Below are 17,935 nucleotides of genomic sequence, written 5' to 3'. Positions count from 1 at the left end.
AAAACAATATTTCAAAAAGTCACAGCTAGCATTTTATTTCCAAGGTTTTAATTTTATACAGTGTTGCAGCTTGATGGTTAGGTAAATATGCTATTATTGAGTAGAGTTGGAATTAAAGGTTTTTAACATATGGCTTTATCCACACTATTGTCATATTACATGGATATTTTCATGTTCTATTGTAGGTTAATGAAATCTATCATGATGAGTCTTTAGGTGCCCATATTAACGTTGTCCTGGTAAGAATCATCCTGCTGAGCTATGGAAAAGTAAGTATAATTTTAGCACTAACTTTAAATGGTGATTGATATATATTTTCATCATTTGCATTGTTTTCTTTGTAAGACTGTGTCTGATAGTGTGATGAAACAACAAGCAAGTAGACAGTAGTTTGGAAAATGATGCTTTCATGGGCTTCTCAATACAGAAGGCCAGAGAAGACCTCCCAAAAAACTTTCTGGAGTGTCTTTCAGTGTCCAACAACTTCAGGTTTCCAACAACAGCTTTTTACTTTTCTTCAGCCTCAGGTGACCAAAAGCACCATTGCCAATTGCATCACTTTTCAGGATGATGATGGCAGTGGTGGCTCATTATCACTTTAAGTCGAATATATCACATATATTGTTCAACATAACCCGGACATTCCATAGTTGCATAGCAACTACTTTTTCTAGTAGGGGATTTGTTAATACAGTAAATTAGCTTTCAACAGAGTAAATAATTGTCAGTTAATTCAAGCTAGGAATTTTAACAAATGTCATTCCTTCAAATTTTTTATGGCATATTTTTATGACAAAGAAAATGGACAAAGTGCATGTTAATTAGGCCCGGCTTCCAGCATTATTAATAGTGGCTTTTTGAAAATATTCAGTGAGTTGATAATAAAACAAATGTGCTTGCTACTTGTCTTAATGCTTCTAAAAATCAATTGCATTCATCCACTGTATACTTAATAATGCTAATAGGTGAAGCTGACAAGGTGGGAACGTGTGGTATATAGACGAGAAATTCATTATGTAAATATTAAGCAAACCTTTTGGCAGCATTTAGTCCCTTAAAGCCATGATCCAGCTGGAATCAGTCTTCTTTTTCTATTCTCAAGGCTTTATGGTTGTTTGTACTATTGCTGCAAGATGATGAAAAATCTGTTTTAGTTTTCCTTGACTAAGGAGTACTTTGAATTATGCAGCAGGTTAAAAGTTAAGACCCTGAAAAATCAAAATAACTTTCTTGGTTTGCAATGGTTTGCCAACTTTCTCTCTCCGTTAATCCTGGAATAGTCTGATCAGATTTAGTCTTAAATGGTAGCTTCAGTTCACTAAGAACATGGAAAGAGATTGATTTCAATTTCCCAAATTCCACACAAAATTTTACATGTAGTCTCAGTGAACCTTGTTTCATAATACACATTGTATATCTGGGGATATTTTGCCAAAACAGACAAACCAAATCTTGAGATTTCTACAGAGTTCCAAATAAGGCAGGTGTACATTTTCTAAAGTTATTTTTAATGTAATTTTGAATAGTTTCCAAAATCTTTCCCATCCCTTAACCACATTATTTCAAAACATATATAATATATAATACACTGTTCTCTAAATGTTTACAGTTCACAGAAACAGAGTAAGACAACAAAAAGGATGACCTTAGAAAAAGAAAAGGAAACTATATTGTACACACTCCATTTGTTGTAACTCCCCATAAGCATTCAATTTTTAAGCAAAGCTTACTTACACCACACCCATATGTTAATTCTTACTGTAATTCACACTCTTTAAATTTCTTGTCCCTCTCTTTTTCCCTCTGAAGAGCTCATCAATTCCAGAATAAGAGAGTAACAAGAATTGGAAGGGACTTTGGAGGTCTTCTAGTCCAATCTCCTGCTTAAGCAAGAAACCCTATGACATTTCAGACAAATTGTTGTCCAATCTCTTCTTTAAAAACTCCAGTGAATAAGTAATGTAATCCTCAGGATTGGAGACAGTTTTTTTTTCAGTTGCCCCCCTTTTTTATGGAATAGCATTCCCCTAGGAGATTGGGATGGCCACTAATCTGGCTTTTAAAAAGTCATTGAAAACTGGCTTTTTCAGTAGGCATTAGAGATGGGAATGTTGTGAGTAGTTGTGAACTCTTAGATCAATCATACTTTTATGTTTATTACTTTGCATGTAGACATTTTAGTAGTTTAAACTACTCTGTTTAAAGAGAAACAGTTATTCCCGTACATTCTTGGGTATCCGTATGATTCAATCACATTTTCAGTACTATCCCATCAATTGAGGTTTTTACGCAACACTTTTATTAAGATAGAGAAGGTATCAGCTAGGTGACCAGCATTAGCTGTATCCATGTGATAATAATAGCATTCCTTACTGAAAATAAGAATAGAATTGGTTTGAACAATTTTGCTTTAAATACTCCAAGTGCAATCAAACCACACATTTATATAAAATGTGCTTATGCTATTTTATGCAGGCTATGACCTCTAATCTATAAAGGATTCTGGATATAAAGGAATAAATGACTGCATTTAATAATTGCATTTCGAATCACAAAAGTTCAGTGAATATTATTGAGGGGAAGTAAAACAGTATTCTTATAAGTTTCTCTCTATCACTCCTTTTCCCCCCTGTTCTATATAATTACTTAGTTTTTACAAAATAGGGAACAAACAATATTTTTTTAAAAAAACTAAATTACACATTTCTTTTCAGATGTTCCTTTGGCTTATATTTACTCTGAATGTACTATTTCTCCTACGCATATTTAATACAGTGTTATTAGAGAGAAAAATATCTAATAAAACATTGCCATGAGATATTGCTCACAGTGCTTTGAAAGCAAAATGCCAATTTGCTAGTTGAGCTTGTTATTATTGGTATTGTTGATTCTGTTACCATGGTACCAATAATTGTTTTTCTTTTCTTGCTTTTTCTCCCCTACACTCCCCCCCTCACAATAACTTACCTAGCTCATATGACAGCGGGAAATAATCTAATCTAAGTAAATAGTTTGAAGGAAAATATTTTGAAATGCATTTTTGATTGCAGTCACTTTTGACAGCAAATGAACATACAGTATTTCAGATTGCCTCATGCAGACATGCTGTGTTACTTTTAAATTTGTTAACTTAACAATGTCCATTTATAAATCTAACAAGATAACCATTTCATCCCCAGTAGGTATACATGTATAGAATTGTCAGAAGTTACAGCTGGAGCACCATCTAATGGATGTGTTTTGAAAGTTTCCATTTTTGAGCTTATATAAAAATGTTGCTTCTTGGCCTTTTGGTTAAGATCAAGTGCAGCATTCACCAGACAAACATTTTCATTTATTTTCTGACATTAACCAATACTGAATAATCTGTTAGTACTGTTCTCTATTAGTAAATCCAATCTCTGGTTGTGAATCTTTATTTAGCCAAGCAGTATCATTAATAGCTCCCACTTTGACATTCTTTTATAAGGCCCTGAAGACCAAGAGACTTGGGGAATCCAGAGTGGGATGGAGCCCATCAAGTGGCTTGTTTGATTGCTTGTTGTCACCAGGGATGGGGTGGGGGTTATTGTCTTTATTATTTTTATATTGAGTTTTTAATTGAGTGGACTGTTGCAGAGGTGGGATTCAGCAGGTTCTGACCTGCTCTGGAGAACCGGTAGCAGAAATTTTGAGTAGTTCAGAGAACCGGTAAATACCACCTCTGACTGTCCCCACCCCCATCTATTCTCTGCCTCTTGAGTCCCAGCTGATTGGGAGGAAATGGGGATTTTTCCGTAACCTTTCTCTGGAGTGGGGTGGGAATGGAGATTTTACAGTATCCTTCCCCTGTCACACCCTTCAAGCCACACCCACTAAGCCACACCATGGCCACCAAGCCATGCCCACAGAACCAGTAGTAAAAGAAAATTGAATCCCACCCCTGGACTTTTGATATGTAGAAAAATGCGGTTCATCAAATTAATATTGAAAAAGGCAGCAGTTATGGAAAGGCAGCTGCTTTTAAAGATGAAAGGAGATGGACATTTTTGCAGACATTGTCTTCTGAATAAACTGACTGGTTAGTCAAAAATTTTCTAGCCATTGGGTTGATGCCATATAAACAAACAAGCAAATAAATAAATAAATCCAGAAACAGCATTACTAAACTTAAACTCAAAGGCATTTCTGCAAATATATTTAGGGAAGAAGGAAAGTGATGCAGATCAACTCATTGTGGACTAAATGTACTTTGAACATGAAACATTGACTATAAAGGAAATGTGAGAGAAATGATAGAAGACAGAAATGGAGCCTCTAGAAAAAGGGAATGATTGCCTGGAATTATGAACAGACATAGTGGAGACATTATTTTTTTTTTAAACTCTCAGCAAAGTACAAATTCCATCTTGACTGGCTTTTTAGCAATACTTTCTTAAATGGTTCATGAACAAAGTCTATAAAATGATACAATCCAACCACATTAAAAGAAGAACATTAAAAGTACCACAAATAGAAGAGACCTGTGAAAACATTTTTTTCGCCAGTGCAAAGATAACTCGACTCAGGATGGAAGGTGAGCAGGAGAGACCATTTTTTCTAAACAAAATTTTTCCAAAATGATAGCAGAGCATTTAACTGAAAGCAATTTCAAAAGATCTTCTCTTGCTAACCTCGCAGCATATTTTAGTGGTTTTCTATGAATTTTGAAAACAGATATTTCAAGTTAGAGATCATAGAGATCAGATGTGCTCCTTCAGGCAACCATTTCAGAATGTCCAAAATCTCCGTTACAGATCAATACATTTTCTTAAAGACTGGGGATAACGTGGCCCTTTAGTTATTTTTGTCAACTGTCTGACCACAGCAATCAAGATCTGGTGAAAGTGTTTTGCTAGATTTTAAAGGCAGGCCAAGCCAAAGTACTGTAATCTAAGCTGGAGGTTACCACAGCATGTTTGGCAGGCTCTTTCTTAACTCAGATGCTGCAGCTGTTTCGCCAAGCAACTTACATCAAGCAACATTGCCAAGTTCATGGGCAAATCTTCTCTTGGAAAGGCATAATAGATTGGACAAATCTACTTGTGCCAGATTGATTGGTTCACCATTGCTTCTCTGGGGTTTTTTTCTTTTCCTTTTTCTATTATCTCCAGGACTTATTAAGCAACAGCCAAGACTTCCATTTGAAATGTGTTTATTATAGAGGGAGACACCCATCTGTATTATGTCTGTGTCACTTTATCTGTCTTTGGTCAAAATTCCACTTTCTCTACTTTTAATATTATTTTATGAACTCTTGAGACCCTAAGAGGGCAATCAGAGCAGATGGCACAGCCTAAATAAGCAGACAAATTTTAAAATATATGTTGATACATTTTAAAAGTGATTAGGTTTTCCTGCATAGTATCCATGTTGTTTTGTTTCACTTCCTCCTTCCTTTCAGGCTGATCATAAGGATGAGTTTCATATCATAATAAACATTTTTTAAAATTAATTTTAGGAAACTCTTGGAATGCAAAGAGGGATGTGATCCTGTTAAAATATGTGGATCTATCCAGATTTGTTTATGTTACAGTTTCTCTAGTTATATCAGAAATGTGTTAGTCACTCAGAGGCATGTTTTAATTTTATCTAAAGTCCTTCCCCTGCAGTAATTGGTAACAACAGCATAGAGTGCTAACAATTCCATCTATAGCTGTTCAGATTTGATGCACTAGAATCTAATGTCTCTTTCATTCCATGTTATTTCTCAGGCATGAATTTATTATCACTTTCAAGCAGAGTTTGTCTGTCTAGGAAATCATGTAAGATGGCTATATAATTCTAAGAATCACAGGATCTTCCTTTACATCAAACGAGAATAAGCTGTTATCAAATTATAATTTTAATATAGAAGGAATAAATTGTTACATGCATGACTGATGATTTATTATTTATTTTGAATGAACTCTAAATGTAAACTAAATCAAAATTTTATCCTAGTTTCCCTCTCATTAATACCACTGTAACAGTTAATTTTAGAAAAACTTCTTGAAAAAATTATGTGCTCCAGCTTTACATTTATAACATCGGAAAGTTATTTGTTATGGAAAACATAAATATAGGTAATATAGGTAACCTATCTACTATTTATGTTCTATTGTTACTTCATACAAAGCTATGAATCATAATTGTGTAGTTTGTGTAGTTTACTTTTTTTTAAGTCTGTGACATCAGAACAGATGTGATTCTCAATAAGACCATATTTTCAAATCCAGAACATCCATGACAATATGAAATTCATATTGTAAACTATAATAAAATACATTTTAAAGTATATTGGTGTCCTTCATTTTTCACTGCTAAATCCTTACATCTAAATTATAGGACTGTGAAGACCGTTGAAGATGCTTCACTTCCAAACAGAATTGATTGACCTTCTCTTCCAGTTCTATTTGAAATTTTGATTTGAAGTGGCCATGCCACATTGATTTAGGCATTAAAAGGGGATTTTCAACATGTGCCAATGCCAATTTCCCCAATTTTCATAATGCCAGATCCCGTTGACCCGTTTCAATGATTTGATCAGAAATGTTGAAGCATTTTTTTTTTACTTGTGGCATTACTTTGAAGCAGATGCCACAAAAGGACATAAGTCATTTGTACCATAATTGTTTTGACATCTTCACCTTTTGGGTGAAATCTAGTCTCTGTTCTTATAAGACATATAAATAATATTGTGATTTTTGTATAAGATTGTTGTCCTAATATGGTTTTAATAGGTAGAAGATTAGAATGTGAACACATAAAAATAAAATCTGGAAGGTATCAGATGTTGCCATTAGGCATTAAGTTCAGTTATAACATTTCATGTGTAGTAGTAAATATTTGTTCTTTGAGGAATATGACATTATGTTTGAACAAGCAAGAGTGAAGGTTAGATCCCTTTCATTTGCCTGATTTTCTTTAACTGCAGATTTGGTATTCATTTTATTCAACATGTAACCCTGAAATGTACAGTTTTGTAGGCATCCCCATAAGGAGTCTGTTTTCTGCATTCTTTTACAGACGTGTGTGTGCAGGAGTGCGGGCATGCAAACACACACACACACACAAAGGTAGAGCCATTTAAATCAGTGAGACAAATTATATCTTGACAAGTTCCACTAGTTGGGCGTACTACAAACAGTGATTAAGTGTACTGGCTTATTCTTGGACTGAGTATATTTGGTTATTTTATTTTCTGGAAGATTACTCCAAAATCTACTTGAAAATGTATACCTTATCCCTTCATCCTCTGTTTTTTGAGGGGAGGAAGTGGGGTGTCAGTAGTCTTGATTATGCATCAGTGCACTACATGTATTCCAAAATATTTTGTTTTTCTTCTGTATACTCATGTCTGATTTTTGGAGACTGTTTCTTAGTTTCTAGCCAAATGCCTTAAACACTGCACTAAACTGGATCTCAATGTCACAAAGTAAAATTGGTATATTCCATAGGTTTACCTATTACATTCTAGCGAATGGTGATAATGGGATTAGAGAGGAGTTTGGGAGAAATTGTGCAACACTCTAAATGAATGCAGCCAGGGAGGGGGAATCTGTTAGATGGAATGGGTGGATGGGAAAGAGATGAATCAGTAGAGAGAAGGTGACTGGCACATTCGAAATCCAAAAGTGAAGTAAAGTGGGAACTGGTGAATTGAATATGTGGCTCAAGCATCTTTTTTCATATGTGCTTCTGGCTAAGAAATATATATGATCGAAACATGAATTATGTTTTATCAATGATGCATAATTCCAATTATATACAAGGGGAACAAGACATTCAGAATGTAAAGATCAGCATTTTGATAAAGATAAAAGTGGCCCTTGAAACAAATGGATGTGAGAGATGGGGGGAGAGAGAATGATTGCAGGAAAAAAGTTTTGTATAATATGTATTAGAATAATTTACATATGGAAAGAGGATATAGAAGTGCTTTAAATAGAGTGAAGAACAATAGTTTACAGAGTACCACAGAAGTATGTGGAATTACACTAGTGGAAGCACGAAAAAGGATGCCATGTGGAATGATAAAGTGGAATAAGCCTGTGAATAAAGAAATTGCATATAAGGATGTGTGTTGCTGGAAACAGAATGAGGACGAGAAAAATATACTGTGTGATGTGAATAGAAGGAAAACTCTAGTTACAAAGAATGCAGTCAAGGATAACAAGGAATGGTTAAAATTAAAACAGGAATAGAACTTGAAGGGTGATTTTGTTTGAAATATAAGTGGATAAGGAAGGCTAAGCAAAAGGCTTCCAAAAGAGTGAATGGAAATAAAAACAAAAGTTATGAAATTATTTGAAATTAAACTAAAGAGAAGAAATGCTAAAGCAAGTATTTTGCAGTTTGATATGGCCATGAAATGATATGTCAAAGGCAAAATTGAAACATATGCTACAAATGTTAAATAGCCAAGAAAAAATGATGAAAAGGAAGTCATAAATTATTTTATAAAATAGGAAAATAGTAACGTGAAAAAAGATTGTTAAATTCCAAGAAGAAAAGAAGAAAGCCAATGGTATGTCCACAAAAAAGAACGGAAATTGCCACGAAGAATAATGAAAACAAAGCCAAGAAAGATAAAGAACTTGGGAAGGATTTTAATAAAGAATTAACAAACAGTTGCTAGAAAAGACAAAACACAATATTATAACAACATCTGTAGATACCAAAGTTGGAAACAAATATGGGAAAACACGAGAAGTCTTCCAAAAGATCTCCAATTTGGAAGATCCCTAACTCAGAAGGTATGCTAAAGACAACAATGGATTGATGGTAACTGATTCAAAGGAGATAAAAGATGAAAAGGATATTCTGGAATTTCAAGAAGTAGACATTCTTAGAAGATATTCCCCACCTACAATAACCTCTAGTACTGAAAATAGATCAGGATTATGATAATTATCAAATCAGAAAGCTACAGGAGTTAATGGAATACTGTATCTACAGAAATGTTGCAAGTAACAGAAAAGTCTGGAAATGTTTTCATCTACCGTATTTATGCCATCAAATCTGGAGGACAATGCAGTGCCCAATATCAATACCAAAGAAAGCTGACTCAACAGGGTGGACAAACAATTATACAATATCCTTAACTTCATGGGCAAGCAAAATAGTATTTAGGATTATCCAATGCAGATTAGAGCTGTACAAGAGTTGTTCAAGGAGATGGCAGAAGTTCGATCTGGCTTTAGTAAAGGATAAGAAATATCAGAATTATTGTTATGGTACTAATAGTAATTATCAGTAATTTAATTAACAGTAATTTTTAAAAAAACAAGAATAAAAGAAGTTAAGCATTGCTTATCGAAAGACTTCAGCTTGTAGCGATCCTGTCAAAATATTGAATGTGTTTAGTAAAACAGAAATTTCAGTGCAGAGGTTGGTTGTTTAATTCCATGTTGGAATGGACAAGTGGCTAAACAAATCAGTACTAAGCAGGAAGCAAGATAGCAGTACATGATATCTGCTTAGGTGTTGTGCAATGCTTATATGGGTACATACAAGGAATGCTTTGATGAATTTAAGAATTTGGATGATGGGGCTAATGGATATAGGTACACTGATGTATACAGATATTACCTTTTTGTTAGCTGAGAACTTAACTGAGTTGCAGCAAATGCTAGGTAGATTGCATGATGCCATGAAAAGTATCTTCCTCAAAATTAATCAAAGATTGTTGTTCATGCTTATTTCTGGAAGATATCTCAATACAATACAATACAATACAATAGTAGAGTTGGAAGGGACCTTGGAGGTCTTCTAGTCCAACCCCCTGCCTAGGCAGGAAACCCTATACCGTTTCAGACAGATGGCTATCCAACAACTTCTTAAAGACTTCCAGTGTTGGGGCATTCACAACTTCTGGAGGCAAGCTGTTCCACTGATTAATTGTTCTAACTGTCAGGAAATTTCTCCTCAGTTCTAAGTTGCTTCTCAACTATAAACTTTAAATCTCACACTATAAACTTACTACATGAGCCTAAGTCCCCATCCTCCCACCTCCAAATCTTTGTGTCTAAAATACAGGCATTAGCACTGTTGTGTCCATTATAGTGAGGGAATGAATGAACGATACATACCAGTTAGGATGTCTCCTATGTATTATTTACGGTAATTGTACCTTCTTTTCTATCAAGTTTCGCTATGCAACTTTGCACCTCTATGCAATAGTATGATTTTTGCTAGATATTTCACACAATGTCAAGAGGCTGTGAGTCCAAGTAAGGGGAGTGGTTAATGGGAGAGAAGCTGGACATGCAGCAGGCTGAGGGTGATTTGGCTGGAGCACAGCTGCAAGAGGCCAACCCTGAGGCTTCAGGTGAGGAAAGCAAGCAGCTGCAGCTAGTCAGTCATGAGGAAGAGAAACTGCTTTCTACACCTGATCCGAGACCATGTAGGGAAGTTTTTCTTCCACATTCAGACAACTTGGAAAATGGAATTGATTATGTTGTGCGACAGTAGAAAACAGCATTTAGCTTTATTGTGTAAGGGCGTTTGTAATCAATTACATAGTGTGATGTGTTTCTAGGCCATGTAATATAGCTTTCGGTATCACAAGAATTCACAAGTATTAAATTATTACTGTCTATCAACTTTAGATCAGTTCTCTGCAGTTATCTACAAAAGTGAAATGTGTCGCTTTACTTTAAATAAGTAGATATACAATTGAAAGTGAATAGGTCAGCATGCAATTTATAAAGCCATTTTAAAATATATCATAAAAATCCAAGAGGAGGATTTACTTACTTACTTATTGTTTGTTTAGTTTTGTTTCTTTTTTATTTGTTCATTTTAGTTTCTTCCAAGCCAATGTGGAACATCATAAATGTGACATTTTTAGCATGTCATAAATAAATCTTTCTTGACAGAGAATTCCATTCTCACACTGCAGAGAAAGCTTTCTACTGCATTTGGGTCAGTTTTGTGTCTGTCACTTCTGAGTCATAGAAAAATTTCTGGAGCTTGAACAACAACAAAAAAAGGAAGCTGAACTTGATTACATCAACTAAGCAGTGCATTTGGAGAATTAAAATAGATTGAATCTCACATTTAGCACCTATATTGGCAAAAGGAAGTGAAAGCCTATTTTTCCTTTGAACTTGTAAACATGACATAACCAAGTCTGGTTCCCCACGTTACATTATCTTGTCAGGAATTATATTTCTTCCTGTTATAAAGTTCCTTTCAGTCTTTTGTGACAAATAGAAAGAAATATTACTTTTCTCCATATAAACAGAATGAAATTGACAAAAGGCAATGGAGATTGAGCCCACGCAATTGATGGATGTAGACCTGAAAAGCAACAATCAGTCAGCAAAACTGCAGAGGTTCTAGTCCATAGCCTAAACCCATCAAAGTTTCACTCACTGGTCTGAAGAGCCATATCAAATGCTATTTCCAGTGCTTCTGCTGCTTCAAAAAAAATGGTTCTGCTTACATAGACAAAGAATAATCTGGTTTCCTTCCTATGGTTTCAGCATCCTAACAGCAAGTCAGAGTCCTAGAATTTCCAGCTCCAGAACTCAAAATTCCTTGGAAGAACTTAGATTTCTATTGCATTCTGTTTCTCTTTTCTGTAAAATGGAACCCAATAATTATCATTTCAATAAAATATATGATATTTCCTTAGAATCTTAGAGTTATGCTCCATTTTTTTTACAATACCTCTTTCATAAATCACGGTAGTTTTCTAGCAATATTTGATCATATAACTTATTTTTAATCATAGACTGCAGAAAATATAGAGCTGTTTCAACTCATTACAAGGGTGTTTGATCAGTTTGACTTTCAGGTTAATAATCTATCCATGCAAATGTCATATTTCAAACAAGAAACACTACTCCTTTTGTGAAACTGCCATTACTCCTAGTACTATAGTCCCTGTAGCAATTTTCTTGACAACTAATTTACTGTATTAGAGGCAAAGTAACTACTTGTTATAATTTTATAGTATTTATTTCCATATGACGACATAAATTAGGGTAGATATGTCTATGGATAAGAAGGGAGAAAATATTATAGCATAATTATTCTTCCACTTTAATAGGTGAGCTGGAAACATCACACAAGTGATGTTCTTTTGCCTAATTGGTTTAGAACAGCTACTCATATAGTAATAGACAATTGAGGCATGCTTGCTACATCAATTGTACCAAAAGTCATAATACAAGTTTTATTTATAACCTGTTCCTTCAAAACGATACACCAAAATAGCAGTCCTTCCCACTCCCAATATTTAAAAATGTAAAAAAATAAAATAAAAAATTGATGTGGTATGTATGTAGTATAATTGTTCAGTGTGTTAGGCATGTCGGAACATAAACGCTGTCTAAAAAGCTGCTCTTTGTCTCATATATGATTATTTTTTAAAAAGCAAAAATGCCCTCATATTTATGTTGTTTCAGAACTCAGAATTTTTTTAATGCTATTAAATGTATAATTCTGGTGATGCTATAGAACTGTGATTCCTACATCAATATACAACTAAGTTGAAAAATAAATTTTCTTTGGTTTAATATCATCTGTAATTCTATTTCCTGTGGAATTCCTCATTCAGAGAATAACAAATTACTTGTACCCACCGGGTATCTCAATCTGGATACAGCATTTCCATAACACTCTGTGATGGAACAAATTTACATCTGAATCTTCTTTGTATTACTGAAAAAGTTAGTTAAAATCAACCTAACTTCTTTTCTTTTTTTCTTTTCTTTCTTTTCTTTCTAGTCCATGAGTTTAATTGAGATTGGCAATCCTTCTCAAAGTTTAGAGAATGTGTGTCGTTGGGCCTACCTACAACAAAAACCTGATACTGGACATGCAGAATATCATGACCATGCAATTTTTCTCACAAGGCAGGACTTTGGACCTTCTGGAATGCAAGGTGAGTAACCTACTACCAATCACCCCATCTAACTTGTACTATTAACCAGGACAGTCAGTGAAAAACAAATCTCAATTATTAATACTTTGCTACTGAGCACAGATGGACAAATGACATTCTATAGATCCTATGTAGCCCTCCACTATTTTCTCTGTCAGGGGAAAAATTTCACCCTGAAGAAAATGAGGTCTATGGACTGGGCTGATTCCCAACAGTATATGCATTAAGATGTGAAGAAAAAGAAATAAAAGTCTTGAGAAGCATATTCTAATTAATAAACAAACTTTAATACAAAAATAATAAAAGTAAATAAAACAGAACTAACTAATTGTTACATTTTGATAATAAAGGTTCCGTCTGCCAGCTTGGCAGCCGGACAAAAGTTCAGCAGTAGCTTTCTCTTTCTCTCTCCTGGAATGTGTGAAGACATGCGCAATATATCAATGTCAGATAAGAACTTTTATGACCTGCGCAATAACTCTTTCTCAGTTTAACTCTTCAGTGTCAGTTCAGTCAGTTCATATCTAGCAAACTTTTTAACGTAGTGACATTCTCACTGAGCCCCTGGAGATGCTATGCTGAGCCCTCCCCACCGTTCAGCCAAAGAGCCATGCAATGACTGTCTGAGACATACTATGGTCTGTCCTTCTCCACACTAGCAGCTAAAAACTTTGAAGGCTAAAATAATATTGGCTGTCACGAACATAATCTTATCTTTTAAATGGCCTCTCTTTCCCAGGTCTCAAGTCTAGGGAGAAGATAGTTTAAACAGATAAGGAATGGTTTGCCTACATCAGCCATCTTAACATGGGCACCCTCTCAATTTTTTGCAGTGAGCATGCTGAGTGGGGGATTCTCGGAGTTGACTTCTGCATCTAAATGATGCCAAGTTGGAGGGGGCTGTCTTACGTGAATACGCTATGAAGGCCCAGCTAACAAATCTATCAGCTCAGACAGTACTTGAAGGCAGAATAATATGTGTTCCTCCCACCGCTTTTGAAGGAATATCAGCCCATATCTGTTTCTCTTTAATTGGCCTGTGTCCAGTTGTTTCAGATTTATTCTTCAGTGTTCAGGGATTTCTCAACATTTTTCTTCTTAACAAAGCCAAAGTAATCTTGCAAGTTAATAGCCTTGCAACTACTTTGGGGCACAGATCTTAAATGTTTCAGTTGGAAAGCGTAGTGATTTCTTGAAATATATTTCTGAACTGAGGAACATATTTCATTTACAAGATTTTTTTTTAGCAGTGCTATGATGCCCACATATTTTCTCAAGGAATATAAAAACAAAAAGGAAATAAAACACCATGACTGAAAACTACAATTCAATCCTTTCTTCTCCAGCTAAATACATGGTCGGATCAGTTGGTTAAAAGTTAAAAGGGAATTTATTCATAATTAAGTGCTGCGCAACCTGCTGTTTCAATTTCAGTGACCTTTTTTAAATACTTAATTTATATGAAAGGTTTTAAGAACAATAATAAAAACACCACCTACAAAAAAAATTGAACAGAAAGAGTGAAAAAGAAATACAGAAATAATAGAAAAAGATTAAAAGAACATAGGAAAAAATTGGAAAAAAGCAAGATATAAAAGCATACAGAAGAGGTTTCTGATTCTTCACAGCAGCTATAAATATAATTATATTTTAATCTCATTCTGTAAAACATGGGGTGCTTAGATCTGACCCATACGGCCACCCTGGGAACATGAGAGGACAGCATGCACTCCCGCTAAGCTCCATTGTTGCTGACAGAGGGTTGCAGAAGGAGGAAGAAAGGAGAAGGAAGAATGAAGGAAAAAGAAAAAAAAAGAAGGAAGGGAAGGAGGAAGGGAGGGGGAAGAAAAATGAAGAAAAGGAAGGAAGGAAGGAAGGAAGGAAGGAAGGAAGGAAGGAAGGAAGGAAGGAAGGAAGGAAGGAGACTATAATGAGAGTGAGGGAGGGTCTGAGGAAAGTCCTGCTTAACACTTGGCCATTATGGGTGCCCCAACATGAGTGACTTGGAGCTGGCCACACCCAGCTCCCCACCCCCGAAGTCAAGCACAACCCTGATACGGCCCTCAATGAAATCAAGCTTGACACCCCTGCTCTAAAGTTATAACTCTCTTCTTTATATCATCTATCCGATTACAAATTCATTTCTTTTCCTTTTTATGCAAAAAAAATCTATAAGGGTTTTCGGTCACTAATAAATGTGGATATTATCTTTTCTCTGTTGTTGTTTTGGTTACTTAATTTGTGTTAAAAAATTGTGTGCATTTCCCTGAATGCATGTTGCACTTGCCTAGTACTGTAAAGTCTACAGATTTAATTTCACTCACAAGTTTTTGTTTTCTTGGGAGTGATTGTGTAACTTAGTTGCATAAGGATGATTAGATCACTCGATTCTCATAAAAGCCTGCAGCATCTACATGTTTTGTTTTATTCCTGAAAATAAGGAATTCGCTTCATTCTGCTGATTTATATAACTGGATGGTTGTTTGAGCGAGCCAAGGTTTATACTCTGGTTGCTGAACAGTGCTGGAGGTGGAAGCAAATTAACAGTCATCATGATATTCATAGTAATAGTACCTGCTGAAGAAAATTTTGGGATTATAGTAATGAGTAATTTAATATTGATGCACATCTTTAGGCCAGTAATTGGATTATTATTATTCAATGAATACAATTTCTTTGGAAGAATGTGGATTAGTTGGAAGGACAACAGATTAGGAAGGTTTTCTTGCCACAGAGAAATCCTTCAGTCCATAGATCAGTGATGGCAAACCTTTTTGGCACCAAGTTCCAAAATGGGAGTGTGCACATGCTGGAAACTGGAAGAGCAGTTGCCCGACGCGCATGCGTCCAGGCGGCAGATGATCTTCCGGTTTCCAGCATGCGTGCATGCACAAAGACCAGTTGACCAGTGCGCATGTGCGCACCGGAAACTGGAAGATAATTTTCCTGATGTGGGCATGCACACTGGGCAGCTGCTCTTCCAGTTTCCAGCACTCCTGCACACATAAAGACCATCTGGCCGGCATGCCAGAATCCAAAACAGCAACGGGTTATGGGTCCTGTGCCCAGAGAGATGGTTCTGTGTGCCAGTCTTGGCACGCATGCCATAGGTTCACCATTATGGCCATAGAAGCTCTTCAGTATTATTCCTGTTCAGATAAGCAGGAGCTAAAGAGAACAGAGAACAGAATATTCCAAAGTCAAAGAAGACTTCCCTGTGGTGACTGAAATGTCAGTCACTAAATTCTGTTTTTTGTCCATGTCTTGGTCCCACTTTGGCATTTTCCATATGAGGATGGTGAAGCTTTTTTAAGGTGCTTTTTATGAAATTCTATATTACTGGTACAACTTTCTATTGTTTATTCTGAAGCAGTGAACCTCTCCAAAAAAGTTTTGATTTGGGAAAATCTCCTAATTTCTGGTTAGGTTCCGTTTTGTACACACACTCATTTTATAGCCATTGCACCTTATTTCCTATTACATTTCAACCATACACATTTCTTTCTAAAATATTTGTGGCTCCTTCATGTTACATGCTTTTATATAAACTCCCTCTAAAAATATTTTTGGTAATGATTTTTCATAAAAAGCTTATCTTATTTACCTGTTGCCATTTTTTTTTAAAAAAGCATAGCTTTCTGTATTTTCTCTCCATTTCAGAGCACAGCACCTCTTCATTGTAGTGAATGTCATTTTCCCTTTTGCTTCTCTTTTTATTTAGGCAAGACTTCTGTTGCAAGATCACTTGGAGACTGGTGCTCTTAAATAGTTATTTGAGCTTCATTTTCTTTTTCTTCATTAGAGTTTTATCTTGTCCTTCACAGGCTATGCTCCAGTTACTGGCATGTGTCATCCAGTTCGAAGCTGTACACTTAATCACGAAGACGGCTTCTCCTCAGCGTTTGTTGTAGCCCATGAAACTGGACACGTGTAAGTAGCACTTCCATAGAGGTGTCATGATCCTGCATGTTATATGTTTGGTGGGATATGATTTCAGCCATTTCAGTGGAGAGAGTCAGAGCTAACAAGCAAAAGGATGCAGTTGCAGATTAGTTTATTTCATTTATACAGGGAGTCTTCAGGAAGAAGAAAAAATGATTCACAGAATCTTAGAATATATGAATTGGAATGGAACTTAAATATGATCAAAGCCCCAACCCCTGCTCACTGCAGGAATTCACTCAATTATCTACAACAGGTGACCATCTCTCCCTTGTTTGAACCCACCCCCCCTTTAAAGAGTCCATAACTTCTGCCCTCGCTGTGTTATAATTAAGTCATAAAATACCTAATTATAAAATAATAAAATACCTAATTTTATAATCTGCCACTTTTCTTAATTTCTCCTTCATTATTTATGTATTCAGTTTAATCCCACTACATTTTAGTAAATTGATTTTTAAATAGCTTCGCTAATCAGATCATGGCCATTATCCATGGGGATGCAGCTTGCATTTGTAATAGGGCCAGTGATGGTTTTCTTTTACCTTTGCTACCGGTTTGGAACTGGGAGGGCACACGCTAGCTTCGCTTGCTTGTGGTGCTTCTGCACATGTGCAAAGCGGTCATGATGACGTCTGGGCAGGTGGGTGGAGTCTCCCGCCCAGCCGCTACCAGTTTGCCCAAACTGGGGCAAACCAGCAGAAAACCACATCTGAATAGGGCTTAGAACCCTTATTGCTCCTCTTTTTACTTCTGAGTATTTCTAAGGTAGGGAGAGGTCTATACATCAGATTTGAATAGATTCTTACCTAGATGCAAATTATTTGTGCTCTGAAGTTCAGTAGCTTTGCCCAGCCACATGGATAAGTTGATGATAGGATTCCCTTGGTGACCCTCCTCGTGTGCACTGAAGAAAGGAACTCTTTTCCACGGTCTTATAAAAATAACTCCCCAGCCTTTGCAGACTTTTTCATGTTTTGAATTCTTTTCTAGCCAACAGTAGTATCATAAAATATTTTATTGTTGAGAAAGGAAGAGAGTGGAGATAAACCCTGCATTGCTGGAACAAATGTGCTGTGTAGAAAACAGTTGTAATTG

General features: G+C 35.7%; 1 protein-coding gene across 2 annotated transcripts in view; it reads left to right on the top strand.

Moving 5' to 3' along the window:
- ADAMTS2 (ADAM metallopeptidase with thrombospondin type 1 motif 2) overlaps positions 1–17,935 on the top strand; it is a 295,279-nt gene that overhangs the window by 213,989 nt on the left and 63,355 nt on the right. For both annotated transcript variants that reach the window (XM_081939142.1, XM_081939141.1), the window contains exons 5-7: positions 186–269; positions 12,739–12,895; positions 16,720–16,825. In XM_081939142.1, coding sequence (XP_081795268.1) covers positions 186–269; positions 12,739–12,895; positions 16,720–16,825 — 347 coding nt within the window. The remainder of the gene's footprint in view (positions 1–185; positions 270–12,738; positions 12,896–16,719; positions 16,826–17,935) is intronic.

The sequence above is a fragment of the Natrix helvetica genome, assembly GCF_964273705.1.
Source record: "Natrix helvetica genome assembly, chromosome: 1".
NCBI lineage: Eukaryota > Metazoa > Chordata > Lepidosauria > Squamata > Natricidae > Natrix > Natrix helvetica.
Note: the sequence above shows the minus strand (reverse complement) of the source record. Positions and strands in the feature narration are given on the sequence as shown.